Source organism: Pongo abelii, chromosome 11, assembly GCF_028885655.2.
Source record: "Pongo abelii isolate AG06213 chromosome 11, NHGRI_mPonAbe1-v2.0_pri, whole genome shotgun sequence".
Taxonomy (NCBI): Eukaryota; Metazoa; Chordata; class Mammalia; order Primates; family Hominidae; genus Pongo; species Pongo abelii.
The window spans coordinates 128,993,535-129,018,492 of NC_071996.2; the positions used below are offsets into that span (position 1 = coordinate 128,993,535).

At 38.0% G+C, this 24,958-nt stretch overlaps 1 protein-coding gene across 1 annotated transcript in view; it reads left to right on the forward strand.

Moving 5' to 3' along the window:
• The window catches only part of NYAP2 (neuronal tyrosine-phosphorylated phosphoinositide-3-kinase adaptor 2), a 299,686-nt gene that overhangs the window by 103,938 nt on the left and 170,790 nt on the right, over positions 1–24,958 (forward strand). The window contains exon 4 of the mRNA XM_024243674.3: positions 11,721–12,022. Coding sequence (XP_024099442.2) covers positions 11,721–12,022 — 302 coding nt within the window. The remainder of the gene's footprint in view (positions 1–11,720; positions 12,023–24,958) is intronic.

Consider the following 24,958-nt stretch of genomic DNA (forward strand, 5'->3'; position numbering starts at 1 on the left):
ATATCTGAAAACAGCATTCCATCATACATTTTTTTTTGTTTCAACAGTGAAAGCAATTATCAGCTAATCATACCTAAGCCTCATAGTATCATTGTAGTTTTTCTTTCCAATGAGAGTTTGAAAATGCCTACCCCAAAATAATTCAAAAAGAAAAGTTTCTGAAACTACCTAGCAGCTTTTGTTGGGTCACATATTTCTCTCTCTTCCACTATCTCTACCCACTTTCCACCTGCTATGAACAATGCATGGTCTGTACTCTCAAGGAGTTCACAGACCAGTGGAGGAGATCAACTCAGAGAACACACCTGAAGGGCATGATAAAGGAGGTGCTATCACATGGAGGAGCATAGAGTCCTTTGGCAATGTTAAGGCAGGAACATGTTCCATTAGAGAATTCTTGAGGTCAGAAAGGGAACATGTTGCAGATGAGAACTGGCATAGAATCCAGACCTTAAAAGACCATGAGTATAACTTAAAAGTTTGGATTTTTAGTCCAAAGAAATGGAAGAGCTATCAAAGGGTTTTAATTTAGAGAGTGACATGAGCAAATCTGCATTTAGAAGGATAAGTCTGGCAGCACTGTAGAGAAAGATCAGCTAAGAGGCAATTGCATTAATTTAGCCAAGAAGTGATGAGCACCTAAACCAAAGCCGAGCGGTAGAGATGGAGAGAAGGGGATTAAGCTGATCTCTGCATTCGGATTACTGGTTCCAACAGGGACAAAAATTAATGGTGTATGAGTAGTCACAGACTTTTCCTTTCTCCTTCATCATAAATTGAGAAAATGGCCACTGAAGAAGGAAATAGAGAAGAATGTCATTAAATAATAGTATCATCCATCCTGTTGCTTAAGAAACCTGTGAGTTAGTCTTGAACTATTCCCAAACATATATGTATACATTCATTTATTTAATTGATACTTATTGGTTGCTCCTTTGGGCCAAACACTGTTCCAGCTGTTGGAAATACAAGACAGACAAGGTCCAATTAAGTTTTGCCCAAATATACTGATAATTTTTCAATTTCTATAGATCCTCACTGCTGGCTCACAAATCCCCTTCTTTCCCACTTCTCTCTTCATCTGATGAAGTCTTACTCATGATCTGCATCAGCTGAAAAGCCACATCTTCCCATGGGGCTTCCCAGCCCTTTGGTGGTTGTTAGGACCCCAGGACTTGTTCTTCCATTGCACCTGCCTTATACTTCTTGTGAGAGAACAACTGATCACAAGGTGCTGAAATCATAGGGGTTCAAGAGCCTGTGATTTTCCGAGGACCCTGACCACTCTGTTCTGTTCACTGCCTGACAAACTATAGACACTTGGATATTTTGTAAATAAATAGTGAGTAAATAAATTCCTCAAGACGGAGTTGTTTTGTCCTCCTTAAAAATTATACCTTTAGAATGCTAAACCAGTTATTATGCTTTAAACTGGCATTAAGGCCTTCTGCTCGGGAAGTTCAAGGCCATTATATGTTATTCTATATTTCTAGTTTCTACTTCTAGGTTGAAAAAAGTGAGCCACATATGGTTAGCTAAACTCATTTCTAAAAACTTGGCATGTTCTCAAACCATATTCAAAGCTTATGTCAGTTTTGAAGACACAAATAAAATACATTTTCCAGAACTTCTCCTCCTCTGGTTGAATTTTTGGAAAAGATCTCCCACGGTGTGAACTTCTGTAAACTGTATTCTAAGTTCAATCTGAATATTATAATTTATTTTCCATATACCCTCTTTTTAGGCCATGACACTTCGAGAAGTACAAGAGTCTTATGTATAGAAATGAGGAATGTTTTAATTTTAGATTCCAAAGTACCGTAGATAATAACATATGTTAATCTTAAAAGCACTTGTCATGTTTTAAGTAAAAATAAGTCTCTTAAAGATGTTCCATAGAATTTATTCTGGCCTTAATAAGCATTATATTTCTGTCCTGCCTCTTTAGAAACTCAGAAATTAAGAAAAGGAACTTATATAGAGGTTAAAAAAATCTCTCTACTTCCCTCTGTAACCTCCTTACTTTATTATAATTAAGCATCACATTAATGGGCAGCAATATTAACGTCAAACTCTTGGCAACAGCACTTTGTGATAAATAAGTTGTGTGCTTGTTTTTCAAGCATAACTCCCTAGCCATGATTACCCTAAGCTCTAACATTCATAAAAATCTTAAATTATCATGGTGTTTGATAGAGATGACTGTAAAATCCATTCGATAGGTTTGCACAACTCTATAATTATGTCCAGCTGATAATTATGGCTTTTTTTTCTTGACTTTTTTTTTATTTACTATCTGGATTTGGAAGTATATTGCATGACAATACTGTTGAAGCCCTCTTACAAAAATAAACAAAATGTATAGATATGATTAGAGTATGTTTTCCTTCATGGTGCTCTAGGGTGGATACTTATTAAAAATGGCTATTTGATGACTGGGAACAGAAAGATAAAAATTGATACAGAGTTAGGTAAGTCAGGAACGAAGGGGAGGTAAATTAACATTTGTCCAGCCTCCTGTCATAGTATACTCAGGCTGCTAGGATAAATACCACAGACATTTATTTCACACAGTTCTGGGAGCTGGAAAATCCAAGCTCGAGCTGATGGCAGATTCAGTGTCTGGTGAGGTCCTGCTTCGTGGTTCATTGATGGCTGTTTTCTCTGTGTCCTCACACCATAGAAGGGGTGAGAGAGCTCTCTGGGATCTCTTTAATGAGGGCCCTAATTTCATTCTGAGGGTCTTGCCCCCAAGACTTAATCACTTCCCAAAGTCTCCATCTGCAAATACCCTCACACTGGGGATTAGGTTTCAACACATGAATTTGGGGTGGGGGAGCAGGAGGGACAAACATTCAGTCTATAGCACATGTACTTATGTCAGCCACCTTGACAGACTATTTTAAAATGTCTTATCTCATTTTACTTTATAACAACCCTGGAAATTGTTTCTTTATAAAGATAAGCATAATTGAAGTTCATAAAGTATATGTCTTCTACCTATTATTGGATAGCTAGTAAATAAGTTGGTTAGTTACATATCTCAAATTCTAAGATACTGAATTTTGGCAGAGGTGAAATCTCCTACCAAGGAGAAATAACATATTTGATATTTAAAATATATCATTTTAGGCCAGGCACTGTGTCTCATGCCTGTAACCCCAGCATTTTGGGAGGCTGAGGCAGGCAGATCATGAGGTCAGGAATTTGAGACCAGCCTAGCCAAGGTGGTGAAACCCCGTCTCTATTAAAAGTACAAAAATTAGCGGGGTATGGTGGTGTGTGCCTGTAATCCCAGCTACTTGGGAGGCTGAGGCAAGAGAATTGCTTGAACCTGGGAGGCAGAGGTTGCAGTGAGCCAAGATTGCACCACTGCACTCCAGCCTGGGTGACGGAGAAAGACTCTGTCTCAAAAAAAAAAAAAAAAAAAAAAATCATCATCGTCATCTTAAAGTATAATACCGGGAACTAATAGAAACTGAGTCCTTTCTCTTCAGGGCAGTTTTTTTTTTCTTGTTGTTTTATTTTGTTTTTCTATAACGGTTCATCACCGCAGTGATTGATATCCAAGAAGTATCAATAAAGAGCCAGACAGAGGAAATTAATGTCTGAAGAAAACTAGGAGACTTAAAATATTAGGTGCATAAAGTAGAAAATAGATATCATTGAGGATATGAAGTGGTGAAAATGAGTGTTTGAGCCTAGGGCAAGAAATCCACAAATTATGGTTTTGAATGAGCATGTGTGGCTCAGGGAAGACATTAAGGGTAATGGTGAGTAAACAATTTGGAAGAAAATATGAACACAGTTTAATTTTACTGAAGCCAAGTTTTCATATCCAAGTATACTGCCTGATTTAAAAACTATATATAGGGCAAATATATAAAGCAGTTAATTATTTTTATTCATAGTGTTAAATAGGAGGGATTTCTTCAAATAATAAAGTGGGATGCATTTGTTTCCTGTGTTGTATCATCCTCAGTCTATCCCTGACACCAGTTGCATTTTCTGATAAAAGTTAGCCAATAGCTCTTATTTAGTAACTACTGTCTGCAGATTATTATACTGGTTCATTTAGGACTTTTCTCAATACATTTGTCAGGAAACCCGAATATAATTGGCTTTAACAAAACGGAATTTAGTAGTTGACATACCTGAACAGTTCTGGGATTATTCTAGCTGCAGACATAGCTATAGCCAGGTCTTCTTCAAGGCCTGGAGACGTGGTCCCACTTATCTTTCTTCACAATGGGAAGAAGGATGAAGCAGGTCCAGACTTTTGGCCAGTGCAGCTTCATGCATGCCCTGGGTTCACTCTGATTGGACCACCTTGAGGCATTTGCCAGTTCCTAAAATAGTCACGGTGGCCAGGGTGATCCAACGTTTGTTTGGCTGAGACTGAGCAATATGGTGGACTGAGAGAAAAATAAAAATAAAAAAGATTCCCTACAGGAATTTCCATTGCAAAGATAAAGGAGAATGCATCCCTGGGAAGCAAAAATGAAATATGTCTACAAATTTTTTTAACTAATCCTTCTATTAGGCTATCTCCAAAGTGGACTTACTTCCATTATTCATTTTTCCTTTGTAAAACAAATGTGTGCTAGTGACTAGAGTGGTGAGCAAGGAGACAGAATGCCTGCTTTCATGAATCTGGGGGTAAGTGAATGTGACCAGCCATTTGTACTCAAGGCCAATGGGGCTGTGGAGAGTGTGTGAATATAATGAATTGTATGACAAGTTCCATCTGCCAAAAGTCAAAGCAGATGTAATTAATTATGCCTCTCTCTTAAAAGTCTGACTTTGAGTTGTGGCATATTCCTTGTCAAATAGGAAAAGGTGTTACTAGTGGCTCTTTCGATGGCCAATTTCCATGAGCACAGCTCAGCCTAGCTGGTCCTGATACCTAGAAAAGGACATTGTGCTGGAGCAGGGATCCTTCTGGTAGGATGGGCCAGGGGGATGTTCAGTAGGCAGCACAAGGTAAGCATTTGGCTTTGAGCATCTAAAGAGAAGGCAACAGGGAGGCAGCATCAAATATAAACTTTTTAAATCATACTTTTAATGAAGAAAGTGTAAATATTAGTTTCTTTCTACTCATTCATAGTGAAATGCCCACATGAAAGATTCCAAGAGTTAACAGGTGACGTGGCCCACCTGCCCACAGGCAAATCTCATCCTCTTCTTTACAGCTGTAACTGCCACCATTTCCCTTTCAGATGTTCCCCCATTTAATTTATGGTTGAATGTGCCCTTTCCCTGATACTAGATAAAAACATCTTTCTGAAAATTTAACATAAAAAATCCCAAATGGTTTGCAAAGTTTGCAAAGGTAGAAATATACTGGAGTATGAATCAGTTTCAGAGACAGGTTTTTGAGCTCAGCTCCAAAGTATCACTACAGAGAAGAACTATTCAAGCAAGCAAACTCCTAGGCAACCCTTCAGTTTGTATCTCAAATTTCTAGATGTGCATAAAAGAGGATCAATATCTTTATCTACTTATCTATCAATCATTATCTAGCTATCAGTCTATATCATTGTCATCATCATTATCTATCTGGAGTGGGATTATATTTTTCCCAGTGCTTAGCAAAGAAAACTGTACTACAAAATATTGACATGTTTGCCTCAAAATTGCATGCAGAAGCAACACCCCTGTCACTTTGGAAGATGATGTCTCACCTCAGAAGCTCACCTTTCTCATGGGTTTTGTTTTTGTCTTCGAAAGGAAGCATTTCTCATAAGGAAACACACAACATCAATGCTGATGGATTTCAAGCAGACAGCAAAACAAGAAACAAACTGTGGTGATTAGCATTGTCAGAGCAGTTTTGAAGTGCTTTTTTGTACCTTTGTTTATCAGTCCTAATCAGCAGGTGCTTTGAAAAATTGATGCAAGTATTTAAGAAAGTTAACAACATGAGGGGTACAGTTGCCTAGATTATCTTGATACCTTGAGTTAAATGTAGGATTTTATTTTGACTTTCTTTGTGTGAAGTTTTTTGAGGTTACATGGTACCATATGGCATGCTTTACAGGCATGGCCTTATAATGCAAATGATTATCCTATAAGCAAAATTCAGTAGGAAAAGACTTCAATAAATGTAGGAATTTTAAGCCTAAAATTATTGACTGCATTTTATATATCAGACTGCTAAGTGCTTCATATGCGGTATATCAGGTAAATTTGATACCAGTTTGACGGGGCCAATGCCACTATTAAACAGCTAAGGAAATGGCCCCAGAGATTCAGTAGCTAATGTTATACAGCTGCTAAATAATGGCTCTGGGATAGTCTATAACTCCATGATTCCAGTGCACAAACGTCCAGGCCTGTCTACTAGCCAATAATTTGTTTGGTGGAGATATTTACAAACATTGCATCAATCACTTCTGGAAAAATAACCCTCCTTGATTTAGATAATATTTTACACTTTGTGTTTTGTAATGGAATAACTAACCAACAGACAAGTAGATCTCACAACATTGCCTTCATTATATGAGAAAAAGCATACTTGTTTAAATTCAGGATTATGAAACTTGTTTTTATTTTTATAACAGGAGATGTGTCAGGCTTAATCTATCTTGAGTGTTGGAGTCGTATTGCAAGAAGACTCTTTCTTTAGCCCACATAACTTTCACTTCCAGCCAAATATTCCTATAGTGCAGTTAGCTTCTAACTCCTCAAGCCTCATTTAAATGCTCAGTCTGAAGCAGGAGAATGACCTATTTTCACAGGCATTCTTATTTCTGGGGTCTTCCATTTGTCCTGATGCCTTCTCTTTCCCTGCTTCTTTGGTTTCTGAATGCCGGAGGAATTGTTCCCAAGCATGTCAGTTCAGGTCTCCCAGGAAGCAGACACCATGACAGTGTTAGAAGTCTGGGAGGTTTATTGGGAAGAATGCCTGTGAGAGGTAAAGAAGGAGGAAGCAGAAGAGGCAGGACAAGCCTCAGATCACAATGCAGATCTAGCACCTATAAAAGGAGAGGGGGAGGAAAAGCAATTGAATAGGAAGATCATCAGACTGTGGTGCAGTGATGAGAAGGAAGGTCTTGACCAGTGCAATAGGGAAAGCCAGCCATAAAAGTTGCCCGAATCCGGGAAGAAGTAACCAGGTGTAATACCTCATTGTGCTCATCCATTGTCTAGGAGCTTCCCATGGACAACATAGCCTCAACTAAAATGCTGCACCAGATTTGGAAGACAGCAGCTGGCACCTGACTGCTATCCTCAGAGGAGGTTCTCTGTTGAGGGACTTCTGAGCCACACACCTCCACAGCTGCCACAGTTCACTCCCTAGACTCAGCTGATGTCCTTCTCCTGCAGGCTTGGGGAACAGTTCTCTCCTGGCTCTTCTTGAGGGGAAACTTGGAAGGGTGCAGTTAGTGAGACAAAGTATAGCCCTCATCACTGCAGTTTGTATGGGAGCTACGACTGGTTCTCATCATCTCCCTCCTCCATCATTCATCCTAAATTCACCCCACCTTCAGGAAACACTTCCTCTTGTCTCAGTGGCTTACTTAGTGGAGAGAGTAATCTCTCATTCTTGAGAATTTGGAGCCCCTGGTAACCATAACCTTTCTGGGCCAGGGTTGCTGCATATGACCTTTCAAAGTCATATTTGGGCAAGACAGTATCAAGAGGCACCCAAGTGGATAACCTTGGTTTCACACATACTTCTCTCTGCCCCATTGCATAAAATCAGCCTTACCTCCTGCTGACCAGGATCAAGGATATCTTCCACAATGGCAACGACTCTTCTGTTTTATTTGTTTGTTTGTTTTAGAGCTAGGGTCTTTCTTTGTTGCCCAGGCTGGAGTGGTGCCGTGGCATGATCATAGCCCACTGCAGCCCTGAACTCCTGGGCTCAAGCAAACCTCCCACCTCAGTCTCCAGAGTGTCTGGGAAACAGGGGCACAACACCATGATCAGCTTCTTGTTGCCTGTTACCCACTACACAAGGGATGTTCAAATTGCTGAAGGGGAAGCTATAAGTTGTTGTTCAATGGGAACTTTGCTGTGTCTTCTAGAAAGAGTGTGCCTCTTTGGGGACCTGGACTTTTTAACTCTGTAGAGTCCAGAGTTACAGGGATTGGAAACATAAAGTGCTCAATGGATCATTGTTGTCTTGTCAGCTAACTTCATTCCTCATAGCAAGTGCTCTCTTAAGAGATCTCAGTTGCATACCATCACAGCTGCCGGGTATTTGATCTCCTACCTGTACAAGGAATATGCATCCCCATATATTGCCATATGACTTGCAGTACTTATTGGAGGAGAATATGTCCCCAGGCCACTGACCTCAAGCTTGACCATAAGACTGGTTTTAGTCAGTGGAGAGTGATGGAAAGATTACAAGCCCCATCTGAGCAGAAGCCAGGAGAGACATTATATAAGTTAGTTGGTGTTTTTCCTTCTCTGCCAGGAGAAAAAGTCCCAATGGGGCTACATCCTGGGGTGAAGAAGATATGTGAAACAGAGCCACAGTTGATGTGCATTCATACAAGCAAGAAACAAACCTATATCATTAAAAAACATTAGGGATTGGGGATTGTTTGTTACTGCAGGATAACCTAATAAGATTTGGCTAATAAGTTGTGTGTTTTCTCATTCGTGATATTTTGCCTAGTATTTGCCTCTTCCTGATTGCTTCTAATTGATGTATCTACTCATTAATAGCCCTAACTATTGTTCTTAATATTTCTGGGGGGGGTTCTGGATCAGCTACATCAGAAACATCTAGATATAGTTTTAAAAACACAAATTCATCTTCTACACCTACAGAGATTTTGATTCAACAGGTATGGTCCAATCATTGCCCTTCATATGGAGTCTGGGAATCTGTATATTTAAAAAACTCCACAGGTTCCTAGCAAATTCAGAAACTAGTTGTATGCTGCATTTCACAATCTTCAATTTGCTTTGGGCTAATAATCTTTCTGGGTCTCTTGAACCTAGATGTGCCATCACCTTCACTGTTTGTCCCTAGCCTTGACTTGAACAATGGTCTTTGCATCCAGATTTGTTTTTGTCCCATTTCTTCATCTTGCATTTACAGCCTGGTCAAACTAAACTTACAGTGGTACCTGCTAGTGCTTGAAGCATGCATTGAATTTCTCTTGAAAGAAATGTTAATGTGTGTGTGTGTGTGTGTGTGTAAAAGGCATATATGAAACAAAGCAGATAGAGTTATATTAAGTTGTTGTGTGCTGTTAAAAAAAAGATAATTCTGAAATGAAGAAGCAGAGTAAATTATCAGTCCGGGAAAAAGTTCAGGCTCCATTTAGGTCAAAAGTAACTGAGAAATTGCTGATAGAATTATTTTTAGTAACTCTCATAAATGCCCATGTGCATTAACACGTGCATAAATTTCCCCAGGTGGCTGTGTTACCAGAAATGCGATGACTGGCTAAATAAATCCTTAAAGCACCTTTTGTGCTGTGATGAAACAGAAATGAACAAAAGACATTAGGATGAAAAATAATTGAAAGCAAAGTTAGATTACATCAAGTATATCATCTATGAGAAAGATCAAAACCACAATCATCACAAACTGAAGATAGACCTTCCTATACCAAGACTGCCCCTCACGTCCACTACCCCATCCTTTCTCAAATTCTTCATTTTTCACAAACCACTCTGTTTGGATAAGCTTCTAATGTATGTCTTAATTGCCGTTCTTTAAAACACACACACACACACACACACACACACAGACAGAGAGAGAGAGAGAGAGAGAGAGAGAGAGACAGGGAATAAAACACATAAAAACACTGCACTGACTTACGATACTTTTGGCTATGATGTCAACACTGTCCCTTAGCCATCACTTGGACTCTATTCATGCTTCTGGATACTGTTGATTTTTAGTGCACTGAAATTCCAGCCACCTTTATTGCAAAGATGGCACTCCGTGCTTAGTGTCTGAGTATCAATTGAAAATATTCAGAAAAAAATACATATAAAATATTTTGGGTTGAGTGGCAAGTTATCATTGGTATTAAAGGTCAGAATCAAGAATCTAATGTTCTTGTTAAATTCTTCTTGTCTGTATCCCCAAAGGACGTGTAATTGTCATAAGTCCCCAGTTGAAGGAGGAAAAGAAAATCTCATTTTTCATTATTGTTCCTACTGGAATGTTAAAATTATAACAAACATTGTAACGATATGAAAGATATGAAATTCCATCATATTATGAAGGCAGAGCCAGCCAAAATTAGTTTTACTAAATGAAGATCTGAATAAACTTACATGTCTGGAAAGGTAGACTCAGCAAGCTTCCAAACTTCATATACTCAGAGGTACTTCTTACCATTCAAACATATCTAAGAAAATTAGTCAAATATTTTGTAATGGTATTTTTAAAAAATTGTGTTTGCTCTTGGTGAATGAACTTCATAGATAAAAAGAAACTCTAGAAAAATCTTCCTTTTAAAAGTTTACATTCACATTTGTGTCCCTTCTCTTCATAAAGGAGTCACTATTACTTAATAGCATAGATAGAGGCCCAAGAGTCACTTCCTAAATAATTGCTTGAGTTTCAAAATTAGAGGGGATTGCTTATATTTTAATATTTTTGTTCAAACTTTCCTATGTAAAACTGAAGAACCTTAAATTTGGAAACTTTGCATACCCTGAATATTTATGAAGTATTAGAATCATCTCAGGATCAAAAGATATTTAAGCTACACCTCTTTACTCAATGTTGCTGTTTTATTCTGTGTGTCTGATTTCTTAGTAGAACTGTTTCTAATGTAACTGAAGATTCTGGAGGACTGAGAGTGATTGGCAATACCTTCACCAATTTAAGCAAATATTTTCTTCTCCCTCCCTCCTTTCTTCCTCCCTCCCTCCCTCCCTGCCTTTCTTCCTTTCTTCTTCTCTTCTCTTTTTCATTCCCTCCTTCCTTCCTTCTTCCCTCCTTCACTCCTTCCTTTCTTTTCCTGCCCTCCCCTTTCCTTTCCCTTCCTCTCCTTTGCTTTTTACTTTTTCTCCTTCCTTCCTTCCTCCCATCTTTCTTTGCTTGTCTTGCTTTGCTTTGTTTTGCTTTGCTTTGCTTTTTCTTTTCTTTCTTTCTTTCTCTTCCTTCCTTCCTTTTTTTCATTTTTCTTCTTCTTTCTCTTTCTCTTTTTCTCTTTTTCCCTCTCTTTCCCTCCCTCTCTTTCTTTCTATTTCTTTCTTTCTTTCTTTCTTTCTTTCTTTCTTTCTTTCTTTCTTTCTTTTTTTCTCTCTTTCCTTCCTTCCTTCCTTCTTTCTTTCTTTCTTTCTTTCTTTCATAACAGAACATTTATTATTGTTTTTTGTTTCATTTTCTCCAATATGTTAAGCAGATAAAAGCAGGAATGGTTTTGATGAAGTGGACAAGAGTCTCAAGTGCTGACCCCTAGGACTGAATTGCACGTCAAAAGGAATCTGAGTCATAGTCATGGAATTCTTGTTTATGTTTTAAGCCACTGATAAGATTTACCTCAAAGTAAATATAAAATGATTGAAGATAAGTGTTCTAGGCAGTATTTTTTCTTTCCTTTGGGGAAAACAAAATTTCACCTAAAAGTTAGAATGCTTTCATGCTACTTCAGTTTGTTTTAAAAGGCAGCCTTTTACCAGACTAAAATGAAGATGTGAAATTTTCCGTATGAGTAATATGCTCACATGTATGATCTTGTATATTCTGGCTGCTTTTATCTTCATGGTTTTTGGTCTGCTTTCTTTTACAGCATAGGTGGAGAAGTAGGGCGAGGCCACGAAGGGAGTTACGTGGGCAAACATTTCCGCATGGGATTCATGACAATGCCTGCTCCTCAGGACAGACTTCCCCATCCTTGTTCCAGTGGCTTTTCTGTGAGATCACAGTCCCTGCACTCGGTTGGGGGCACAGACGATGACAGCAGCTGTGGCTCACGGAGACAACCACCACCCAAACCCAAGAGGGACCCCAGCACCAAGCTGAGCACCTCATCAGAGACGGTCAGCAGCACTGCAGCCAGTAAGAGCGGGAAACCCCCTGAGAGGACTGAAGGTAAAACACGCCATGTCCATGTCACCTAGATATCTCTTTCAGATAGTATGTTCAGGTCAGCATGCCCAGGGGCAAGTGCCTTCTTCACTGGGCCACATAATCCTGCCTCTCACCCTGAAGTCCCAGAAAAGAAGAATTGAGGGGAAGGTTATTTATTGATGTGTTGTCAAATTTCCAGAAGAATGTATTTCTGATGGTTCAGAAAGGGAAGGAAATCTATGAGTTTTTTTAATCCTTTAAAGCTTCAAATTATTCAAAAATTATTCTGCCCAGAAATATATCTAAAAGTTATATTTTCTTATACTATTTATACAATTAAAGATATTATTATTTGATTATCAAGGGGACATTTTAATTCAGGAAAATATCAGGAAAAAGCTTATAGTCATTTTTAACGTTTTGGTGAATTTCCTTCCAATGAATATGAATTTATGTATTTATGTGTGTATGTGTGTGCATACTATAATCTTAAACTCTACTTAATATCTCCAATTTTTACCTTTACCTGCCTGTGTTTTTTCTCAGCTATGAAACATACAAATCAAATATATCCCAGCCTCTTTGCTGGTCTATGAATACAAATTAGGTCACATTAACACCAGATCTCACCAGATCTTTAGGCCTTACTGAATTTAGTAGAGTCTCAGCTTCCCTGAGTTACTCCTGAGAATTCCATGGTGGGAAAGTAGCCTTAAGTGTGCCTTGACACAAGCTATCTTGGTCAGTTGGGGCTGCTATAACAAAACACCATAGCCTGGGTGGCATATAAGCAACAGCAATTTATTTCTCACAGTTCTGGAGGCTGGAAGCCTGAGAGCTCTGTTGGGGCCCACTTCCTGGTTGCAGACTGCCAACTTCTCCTTGTATCCTCAAAGGGCAGAAAGGCCTCCCTGGGCTCTTCACAGGAGGATGCTAATCCTCTTCATGAAAGCACTGCTCTCCTTCCCTTTCTACCTCCACATACAATCATTATGGGATTAAGTTTTCAACATTCTAATTTGAGGAGCACAAACATTCAGCTCATTGCACAGGCACATTCAGATCTTTACATAGCAAATGTGGAAAACACTTCAAGGTTCCCAATGCTGCCAGTGACCAGTTTGAGAGAGGAGTTCCACCAGGTCCCATAGCTTCTCTTCTGCCCCACTCTCCTTTCTCCACAGCAAGCTTCTCTGAGCCCCTAGGGTACCAAGTATCATATTTGCCACAGAGAGCCACATGGTCCTTTCTTCAACTAGGCAGTGTTCATTGTCACATGGGCTCCCTAGTCCCTCATGAAAGCCCCTTGGCCTTCTGGCCTAATCTTTCCACAGATTCTCATAGGCAGTCCATGAGATCAGATGCCTATGAGGTATGTGCCGTCTCTTCCATCATCCTTGTCTCTCCTTTCTCTCTCATTGGTGTTCAGGTGCCTTTAGCCAAAAACAACCAATATCTTCAGTGCATATTGAATAATACCAATAAATGTCTGGAGATAGAGTCAGTCCATAAATTCTACAAAAAAATCTCCTGTGGCTTCAGTTTTTCCTGCTATACATATACAAAAAATGCCTTGCATGTAAGTATATGTGGTTAAGACACACAAATGAATAACATGTATGTGTTTTCATATTTGCAAAATTGACATCATAGTGCATAGAGTCTTGTGTTTTGCATTTTCATTTCTTCTATTGTAACTAATTTCCATGGTGTGCAATTTGTCAAGAAACAACTTTAACAGAGAGAAGTGTACAGCCAAGTAATTAATGATTATCTTGTTGATGAATACTCAGATTGATTCTGTTTTGCAGCTACAATGAATAGTGCTACAATGAACATTCGTGTGTGTGTGTGTGTGTGTGTGTGTGTAACTGTTATTCCTCTGCCCTCTTAGAGTATTAGACATTTGATTATTTTTCTCATGATTCAGAGTTATCAGTAAGTCCTTCAACTTGTAACACTTTTTTTAGAAACAATGTATTAATAGGTATTTAGTTAACTCAGTAGTACACTAAAAGGCCCCAGAGGCCTACCGTTTGTAAATTTTAAATGTTGTTCATAGGTTTCCTTGATACACGGTGCTTTTCATTTCTCTTTATTTTCTGTGATTCTCTGTGCAGAAGTCACCACTCTCCTACTTCTACTGCCAGAAAACTACCCAATAAATTATGTTAGATTATTTTCAAAAGAAAATTACTGATTTAAAAAAGTGATCACTGAAAGACGGGAGGTCTGAATGCAGTCAGGAATAATTCAAGAATAAAGGGGAATAAAAGAACCACCCAAAGAGAGAAGAGAGATGAGAAGGACAAAAAAAGTAGCCAGTAAGGGATGTGTTATCAATGCCTTACTGGCAGAAACATTTCTGGAAAGAGTATAAAATATACACCTCAGAAAAACCCCCTTTGTAGAGGAGGAGCTGGGCTACTTAGAGTGAAAGTATAGAGAAAATCATGATTACTGTCCCACAGAAGAAAAATTTGAGTGGCAATTCACTTGTGTTAAAAATAGAAGGGATTCCCATTCATTCAGGATGTTTCATAGCTAACTCCTGGGGCAGAGAGTCTCATAATTCTCTCTCAGATGTCTTCACCATCCAAGGGTAGTGGGCTCCCAATGGCTACTTGTCAAGCAGAAGGCAGCAGCTCAACAAGCTTTATTTCTTCAGAAGACAAAATAGCAGATGTGGTTAAACTGCAGCAGCAAAGACTTATTAGACTTGGAAAAAATACTTGGTAGGTAGTGAGCTCATTAAACACCAACTCCAAATCCAGCATTTCTCCTCAAAAAGGAGCTCTGAGGGTGTTCAGTGGGCTACATAAGTTGTCAGGACCCAGTGCAGAAATGGTAGACTTCCATAGAGAAGAGATTCTTCATGGGAATTTTACTTTCTCTTTTTTTTTCTCTCTCCAGAACACTTAATAAAATGGCAATTGCTAAAGTAGATATATGCAAATCTCTTCTACCAAATTATGACCTCAATAATAATAGCATAAAGACAGGGCTCAATTCAGGGATGGGAGAAAAATTTTGAGTCCAAATTCATGTGTATATATGTGTGTACTCAGAGCCAAAATTATTAATATATAAATATGTAGATTGTTCTTTTATGAACTCTCAGTTCTGTATAATTGTGCTATAACTGGAGTTCATTACAGAGCATATGTTTTCTTTATAATTTTTCTAGCTATCAGCAGTATAACAAAGATAAAAAATGACTTTTATACATTTTAGCCTGTCTTTTCTTTTTACATTAAATGCCAGCAAAATCAAAATATTGATTCAGTGGCATTAGAATCATTGCCATGGTAACTGGCTTCTATTTAAGTAAGGGATTATGACTTCCCTGTGGATGAAAGTAAAAAGAACTGGACTCTACAAAATGGCTTTTCAGAGTAGAAAAAAATAAAACTGTTGAGCACAAACAAACAAAAAATATCACATACCAAGAAAGTATAATTTAGTTTTTAAAAATTGTAACTCTCTTACATTAAAAATAAATGTTTACTGTTCTATTTTCCAATTATCTACAACAGAAACACCTTTAAAAAATTTACATAGTGGTGAGCATAAACTGGCGATCGGTATACTATAAATATTTTAATTACTCCTTTTTATTGCTTCAGTGTGGTTCCTGCTTATTTTGAGGAAAGATTAGATGATATAAAGGGGGTTAAGTAGAAAGAGTGAGAGATCCTTTGAGCTGTGTCTCATGTGTGATCCAGCAAAAGGAGGGAGTGTGCACCCTCACATTGGTCATCCCCATTCCTCAGGTAAACACATAGCTGATTCCTTGATAATGTCATTGTTAGAAATGCTGTCTAGTTTAGGCAAAAGAGACTGTACTTAGGATCAACAGGTAAACATTGACTTTAGGCAAGTGGTCCAATGGGACTGTTTCTTTACCTTGAAAGTGATTGTGAATAATGGAAAAATTGATCAGATCCTGCATCCCTCACAGCTTTATGACAATCTAGTGAACTAATGCCAATGATTGTGCATGGTACAAAGAAGATGCCGTACAAATAGAGCTGAATACCTTATTGAATCACCACTTCTAATAGGCCTGAATAACATGAAATTTTGGTCTGGTATAGCACACATATTAAAAACAAAGAAGAAAAGATATGCACATCCACTTCGCATGTTAGAGCCTTAATTTTATACCTAGCTATTGCCAAAATATGAAAGATAAGCACTAGAGAGGATGTGGGGAAAAGACAGCCCTTATACACTACTGATAGACATTAAGATAGCCATTAAGGAATAGTGAATAGAGCAAAATTTAAAATAGAACTACCATGTGATCCAGCAATCCCACTACTGGGTACACTTCCAAGGAAACCAGTATGTTGAAGAGACATCTTTACTCTCATGTTTATTGCAGCAATCTTCACAATAGCCAAGATATGGAATCAACCTCAGTGCCCCTTAACAGATGAATAGATAAAGAAAATGTCATTCATACACATACACACACACACATACACACATACACGCACATACATACAATAGAATACTATTCAGTCATAAAAAGGAATAAAATCCTGACATTTTTGGCAACATGGATGGGCCTGGAAGACATCATGTAAAATGAAATTAGCTAAGCACAGAAAGACAGATACTGCTTGATCTTACATGTAAAGTGTAAAAAAGTTAATCCTGTAGAAGTAAAGAGTAGCCTGGTGATCACCAGGGGCTAGGGCAGGAGTGGGTGAAAGTATTGGTCAAAGGATACAGAATTTCAGTTAGAAGGAATAAATTCAAAACATCTACGGTACATCATGGTGACTATAGTTAATAACAACATATTGTATTGAGCATCCTTATGAGATTTTGAGTTCTCATTACAAAAAAAACCAGTATGTGAGCTAATATATATATATATTATATATATAATATATTTTATATATATAATATATTTTATATATATTATATATAATATATTATATATATTATATATTATATATATTATATATAATATATTATATATATTATATATTATATATAATATATATAATATATTTTATATATATAATTATATATAATATATTTTATATATAATATATAATATATAAAAAATATATATTATATATAATTATATATAATATATAATTATATATATTATATATATTATTATATATAAAACATATATATATAAATTAGCTTGATTTAACCTTTCTACAATGTATACATATTTCAAAATAACATATTATACATGGCAAATATACACAATTTTTGCCAATTAAAAATAAATAGGCCAGGCATGGTGGCTTACACCTATAATCCCAGCACTTTAGGAGGCCTAGACAGTTGGATTATTTGAGGTCAGGAGTTCGAGACTAGCCTGGCCAACAAGGTGAAACCCCATCTGTCTAAAAATATAAAAACTAGCCAGGCATGCGGGCGGGAGCCTGTAATCCCAGGTACTCAGAAAGCTGAAGCAGGAGAATTGCTTGAACCCAGGAGGCAGAAATTGCAGTGAGCTGAGACTGTGCTACTGCACTCAAGCCTGGGTGACAGAGTGAGACTCTGTATCAGAAATAAATAAAATGAAAATAAACAGGGAAGAGAAGCAAAAAGAATTGCACAGTGGCCCAAATAAACAGAAAAATATTCCTCAGGTGTAATAATCTTTTATCAATATTATGGCATTAAGAAATATTCCCCAGGCAAAATAACCTTTTAATAATATTGTGACATTAATAAGTATTCCCAAGGCATAATCTTTTAATAATATGATATTAACATAGTATTTGGTATAAAGAATATTTTATTAACCTTTAATTATCTCTACATTTTCAAGTCTTTACAAGAACCAGCTAAGTATTCCTACCTTCCATTTGTTATGAACTCTTCCTCAAGTTATTTTCAAACTTCTTTATCATATAATTTCATGACTGTCTCTTTACAAAGCAATCAAGAAATACTTTTGAATTGGGATAGTTCTCCTGATTTCTGATTTTGTTTTAGACATATTTAGTAAAGTCATGTCTTTGGAAGCAAAAATTGGGATATCCGCTACAATATTTTCAGTCATGGTTGTCGTTACAATCTTGGAACGTGTGGTTGAGCCAGAACCAAGTGAAGCCGAAGTTTGTTAAAAGTCACTGCCTTAAAAATAGACACAAACCTCTTTTTAAGAATTACCCGAAAAAGTAATTTAGAGCCTTTAAAAATGTCGTTTCTCGTGCCTCCATTTATTCAGAAAATACTTTGGGTGTCTCCCCTGTTCTACTGGGATCCAGCTCCAGCAACAGAGAGAACACAAATGGTCCTTTCTTTCATGTTGCTTACAGTTTTGGTTCTACTTCCCCAGCATAGCCTGTTTTACTCTATCCAGGTCATAGAGCCAGCAATGAGTTAAAGGAACAATTTCTAGAAACCAGAAAATCTGGCATGACAACCACGTGCCTTTCTTTCATGTAATCGAGTGTTTATCTAGAGAAGAAATGGTTTAACACATTTTAATAGTGTGCTTTTTCCTACAAAGAATATCTGTTGATTATGGCTATTTGGTGTTGACCAACTTAAAGTAGCCAGAATTTGATTTTCTTCCAGTGTAAAATTTTAGAAACAACCTGGAGACAGTTGAAGAAAAAGGAGTGGAAACAAGTTGAGTATGTTCATCTTGGGGAACTTACAGGTTTCCCAGATTAGAATCCTAGTTTGAGGACTTAAGTCAGCACCAGTCAGGGCCAGCCACATATTTGATTTTGCTTTCTCAGTTCCTAGTACAGATCTGTGACACTTATAAGTGGCCATAACGTTTTTTAAAAGACTCTTCCTGGAAGTCCTCACAAGAGCAGTCAGGTAAGAAATAAATAAAAGGCATCCAAATTGGAAAAGAGAAAGTCAAGTTTTCCCTGTTCACTGATGATTTGATCTTGTATCTAGAAAAACCTAAAGATACCACCAAAAAAAAAAAAACTCCCTATATTTGATAAATGAATTCAGTAAAGTTCCAAGATATGAAATCAATGTTCAGACATCAATAGAATTTTATATATATGTCTAGCTGAGGACCAATTCAAAAAGTCAATCCCATTTGTAATAGCTATAAAAATATCTAGGAATATATTTCACCAAGGTAGTAAAACATCTCTATAAGGACAACTACAAAATACTGATGAAAGAAATCATAGATGACACAAATGGAAAAACATCCATGCTTATGGACTAGAAGAATCAGTATGATTAAAATGACCATATTGTCCAAAGCAATCTAGAGATTTGACACAATCCTTATCAAATTACCAATGTCATTTTTCATATAATGCGTAAAACCAATCCTAAAATTTACATGAAACCAAAAAAACAAGGCCTGAATAGCCAAAGCAGTCCTTAAAAGGAACAAAACTGGAGGGATCACATTATCTGACTTTAAATTATACTGCAAGGCTACTGCAACCAAAAGAGCATGATACTGGTATAAAAGTAAACATATAGGTCAATGGAAGGGAATAGAGAACCCAGAAATACAGCCACCTACCTATAACTAACTGATCTTTGACAAAGTTAACAAAAATGTACACTGAGGATAGAACACTCTATTTAATGCTTCTGGGAAAATTGGATAGCCATATGCAAAAGAATGAAGCTTGTATTAGTCAGGATTCTCCAGAGGGACAGAACTGATAGGATAGATGCATATATGATGGGGAGTTTATTAAGGAGTATTGACTCACACGATCACAAGGTGAAGTCCCACAGCAGGCCATCCACAAGCTGAAGAGCAAGGAAGCCAGTTTGATTTCCAAAACCTCAAAAGTAGGGAAGCCAAAAGTGCAGCCTGCAGTCTGTGGCTGAAGGCCCTGGCAAACCACTGGTGTAAGTCAAAGAGTCTAAAAGTGGAAGAACTTGGAGTCTGGTGTTCAAGAGCAGAAAGCATCTAACATGGGAGAAAGATGAAGGTTAGAAGACTCAGCAAGTCAAGTCCTTCCACATTCTTCTACCTGCTTTTATTCTAGCCATACTGGCAGCTGATTAGATGGTGCCTATCAAGATTGAGGGTGGGTCTGCCTTTCCCATTCCACTGACTCAAATGTTAATCTCTTTTGGCAACACCCTCACAGACACACCCAGGGACAATGTTTTGCACCCTTCAGTCCAATCAAATTGACACTCAGTATTAACCATCACAAAGCTGGATCCATACCTCTCAGCATATACAAAAATCAACTCAAGAAGGATTAAAGATCTAAATATAAGACCTGAAGCTATACAAGTCCTAGGAGAAAATTTAGCAAAAATGCCTCTGGACGTTGGCCTAGGCAAAGAATTTGACCATGTCCTCAAAAGCAAACACAACAAAAACAAAACTAGACAAATGGGACTTGAACTAAAAAGCTTTTACACAGAAAAAGAAACAATTAACAGAGTAAACAGAGAAACTGTAGAGAAAAATATTTGCAAGCTATGCATCTGAAAAAGGCCTAATATCCAGAATCTATAAGAAACTCAGACAACTCAAGGAAAAAATGAGTAACCCCATACAAAGTAGGCAAAGGACATATATACTTTTCAAGAGAAGACATACAAGCAGCCAATAAACATATGAAAAAAATGTTCAACATCACCAATCATCACGGAAATCCAAATTGAAACCACAGTATGATGTCATCTTATGCTAGTTAGAATGGCTATTATTAAAAAGTTAAAAAACGGATGTTGGCAAAGTTGCAAAGAAAAGGGAACATTATACACTGTCAGTTGGAATATGTATTAGCACAACCTTTATGGAAAATTGTATGGGTATTTCTTAAAGAAGTAAAACTAGAACTGCCGTTCGATGCTGCAATCTCACTACTGGGTATATACCCAAAGGGAAAGAAACCATTTCATCAAATGTTTTCTTTTGTTTTAATACATTAAATTTGTGGTAGTTCATTACACACTTGTATGTTTATCGCAGCACTATTCACAATAACAAAAATACAGAATCAATCTAAGTGTCCATCAATGGAGGATTGAATAAAGAAAATGCAGCATACACATACAAATGGATCATAGAATACTACATAGCCATAACAATGAATGAAATGTCTTTTCTAGCAGGTTAGATGGAACTGGAAGTCATCCTAAGTGAAATAACTCAGAAGCAGGAAGTCATATACCTCATGTTCTCACTTATAAGTGGGAGCCAAACAATGGGTACACACGGACAAACAGAGTAGAACAATAGACAACATTGGAGACTCCAAGAGGTAGAAGGATGGACGGGGGTGAGGGTTGAAAAATCATCTAGTGGATACAATGTTCACTATTTGAATGATGGGTACAACAAAAGCCCAGCACACAGATCTTGGTTTCATATCAGTGCTGCAGACATTAGCATTCTTTGTCTTCCTCAGCCTCAGTTTTCCGTCTGTAAGATAGAAATAACAATACTCACCATATGTGGTAGGCAGAATTCTAAGATGGTATTCAAGATTCCCCCACTCCCTGCTGTACTACTCCTGTATCATCTTTGGACCCGAGGCACTGTTGCTGGCTTGAAGATAGAGGGGCCATGTGGTAAGGCACATGGGCAGCCTCTGAGAGTTGAGAGCAGCACCATGGCTGAAAGTCAGCAAGAAAGCTGGGACCTGGTTTTATAACTGCAAGGAACTGAATTCTGCCAACAATGAGTGAGCCTGGAAGTAGATTTTTCCCTGGAACCTCCAAACGAAGATTCAGCTTGGCTGCTACCTTTATTTGAGCTTGTGGGACCCTGAGCAGAGAACGTAGCCTTTTGGATTCTGGCTGTGCCCAGACGTCTGATCTACAGAAGTGTGAGCTAGTAAAGGTATTGATTTTTAAGCTGCTAAATTTGTGATCACTTGTTAAGCAGCAATCAAAAGATACTCCATCTTACAAAGTTTCTAGACAGAGAAAAGCAAGTTAGCAAAGCACCTGGCTTAGTGTCTGACAAACAGCAGATGCTTGATAACTTTACTTCCCTTCCCCTTTCATTACTGGGCTGTATTCTCAGGTAGGGGAGGGTGGTTAAGACAACAGCAGTGACTTCCCAAATGTCCCTGGCCAGACTTTGAAAATAAATGAGATGATAGAGGTTCAGCAAATACTGACATATATAGCCCTTTGAATAGCTGCTTAGCTTTTTCTGAATTTATTTGGCTCTTCCGAAAGAGTCTTTCCTTTTTCAGCAACATTTTTTTGTTCCTTCAAATGGCTCAGCAATGGCTTTTCTGGTGGCTTTTTGACAGGCTTGTCTACGTGGCTGCAACTTGCCTTGTTAATGCCTTTGTTCACATAGCAAGTGGCACTTGTACTTCATAGTGTGCCCCCAAGAAGTGCTCAAAACCCTGTTTAGCACTATACTAATAAAGCACAAAGAAGGTGGAAAGCAAACTCTCAAAATCTCCATTGTTTTTTGCATTGGATAGTGTTCTAATGTGTATTCTTGTTTTATGAGGAAAGGATGTAGGAGATTATCACTGAAGGCCCACATTCCTGGATTTCTCTTCCCAGGTTGGCAGAATCCGATGCTGCTAGGCTTCCTAGTGTAAGACCCATCTGTCAAACCCGGCACTGCTCAGATGGAGATAGAGTTGCACATCTACCATGTGTGATCTTTTTCTAAACGTACCCCGAGGCTCATGAATGAAACAGTTTGCAAGTCAAGTCATCATGCAGTGCATCTTTCTCTCGGTTCTTGCCATGGTTGTTGTCCAGTCCAAAGAATACCCTGCCTTTTTACTGGTCTCACCCAACATCCTATTAAGTTCAGCATTGGCCTAGTTTGTTCAGTGTCTTAGATTCATAATATGACTCATTACCCATGTTGTTGGCACGGATGGAGCCTTCCATGAGAAACCAATAAGCCCAATGTGCCTGTGTGTCTATTGTAATCAGGCATTGATTTAGAGGTGTGTTTTATTGCTGTGTAGCGAACTACCACAAGTTTAATGGATTAAAGCAACATACCTCTATTAGCTCACAGTTTCCTTGGGTTAGGAGTCAGCTCAGGATTTTCCGAGGCTTCAATCTAGGGTGTCAGCTGAAGCTGGAGTCTCATCTGAGGCTCAGGGTTCTTTCTCAAGCATACATAGTTGGCAAAACTTCTTTTTATTATTTATTTATGCTGTTGTAGAACATGCAGTAGCTTGCTTCTCAAGAACAGAAGAGTTTCTTGGATGTTGATTCTGTCATTTCCGGTAAAGCCTGGACCCTCTTTTAAAGAGTTCACCTGATTAACACAGGCCCACCCAGAACAATCTACTTTATTATTATTATTCTGTGACAGGGTCTTTCTTCTCTGTTGCCCAGGCTGGGGCACAGTGGCATGATCATAGCTTATTGCAGCCTCAAACTCCTGGGCTCAAGAAATCGTCCCACCTCAGCCTCCCCAGTAGCTTGGACTACAGTTATGTATCACCATGCTCAGCTAATTTTTCTATTTTTTGTAGAGACAAGGTCTTGTTATGTTGCCTGGGCTTGTCTCAAACTCCTGACCTCAAATGATCCTCCTGTCTTGGCCTCCCAAAATGTTGGGATTACAGGTGTGAGCCACTGCACTGGGCCTAATCTCCTTTCTTATTAACTCAGAGTCAACCTAGTAAAAGCAATAATTATAACTGGAAAACCTCTTCACCTTCTTCCATAATCCCTAACTTAATCAAAGGAATGAAATACCATCATATTCAAGGTCCTGCTTCTGCACTCAATGAGAGAGAATTATACAGGGTATGAACTCCAGAGGGCAGGAATCTTGTGTCCAACTTAGAATTCTGAGTTATCAGGGTGATACTAGGAACAGGCATATATTGCTTTCCTAGAAACCATCCAACTATCTGGTTGAATGCTTCAAAAGTCAACTCATGGAAAGTTAATGAAAACTGCAAAAGGTAAACTAAAATTCTATGGGATAATAGAAATATCACAATACAATCTAAATACTTGGCAAATAAATAGGGCAAAATATAATTCCCTTCGCTATTTTTCTCTTTGTCTTTACTTTGCTCCACATAATGGAAATCATCCTTCCTCAAAGTGGTTGGATTATTTTATTGGTTGGAAAAAATCTCATTTCCTTTGGCTTCACATGTGAGAAAATACACTCTTTAGCCCAGCAGTCCTCAGGCCAAAGAACTTCTAGAACATAAAGATCCAAGTAAAATACTGACACAAAAATGATATTAGCATTAAAACTAGAGTGTACATAGACATCAGTCTGAATGATTCTCACTGCTGAGTTTCCTAATTGGGAGCTCTCTTGTTGACCCAGCATGGGAACTGGTCCCCTAAATCCCTAGATAGTTGTGGAACAGATAATGCACAGTGTTCTTGATACAGCAAACCCACTTCCCAGTGCTTTCACCTGTGATTCTCCAGAACCCCTGGATTGTAGGGATTGGTGATGTTAATTTATGCTGTGTACCTTTGTGATCTCTGCCTGTTCTGTAGCATTTTGGTGAGAAACACGAGACTCGATGTTCCCAAGTTATACAATTCCTTAATTGCAACAACTGCATCAATTTCCAGTAATGGGTGAATGGACATCAAAAAGCATGTCTGCAGACGAAGTGGAGAAAGGGCAGAATACTAAATGTAACCCTCATTGCAACTTTCCCTGAAGTCTCTGTTTTTGTCTGGCCTCAAACCTAAATAAAGATTGATCTCTTCTTTGCATTTATATGAAAGCATTAGAAAGTATTGTACTAAATTATTGAATTAATAATTACTAGGATTTTGTAAACAAAATGGCAGAAAGGAGTTCATAACCTGCCTTTATTAAACGACTTCCACCTCTTTATCTCTTTCCTTCTTAAATGTTTTACCTTTCCTTCATGTTTCTAGACTTCAACATGGCCCCTAAGACCTAAAGGAAATGACTGCCACCATCGTCAGAAGGCACCTCAGAGCTTGCCTATCTTTTCTTTTTGTTTTGTTTTTTGTTTTATGTTTTTTTGTTTGTTTGTGTTTGAGATGGAGTCTCTCTCTGTCACCCAGGCT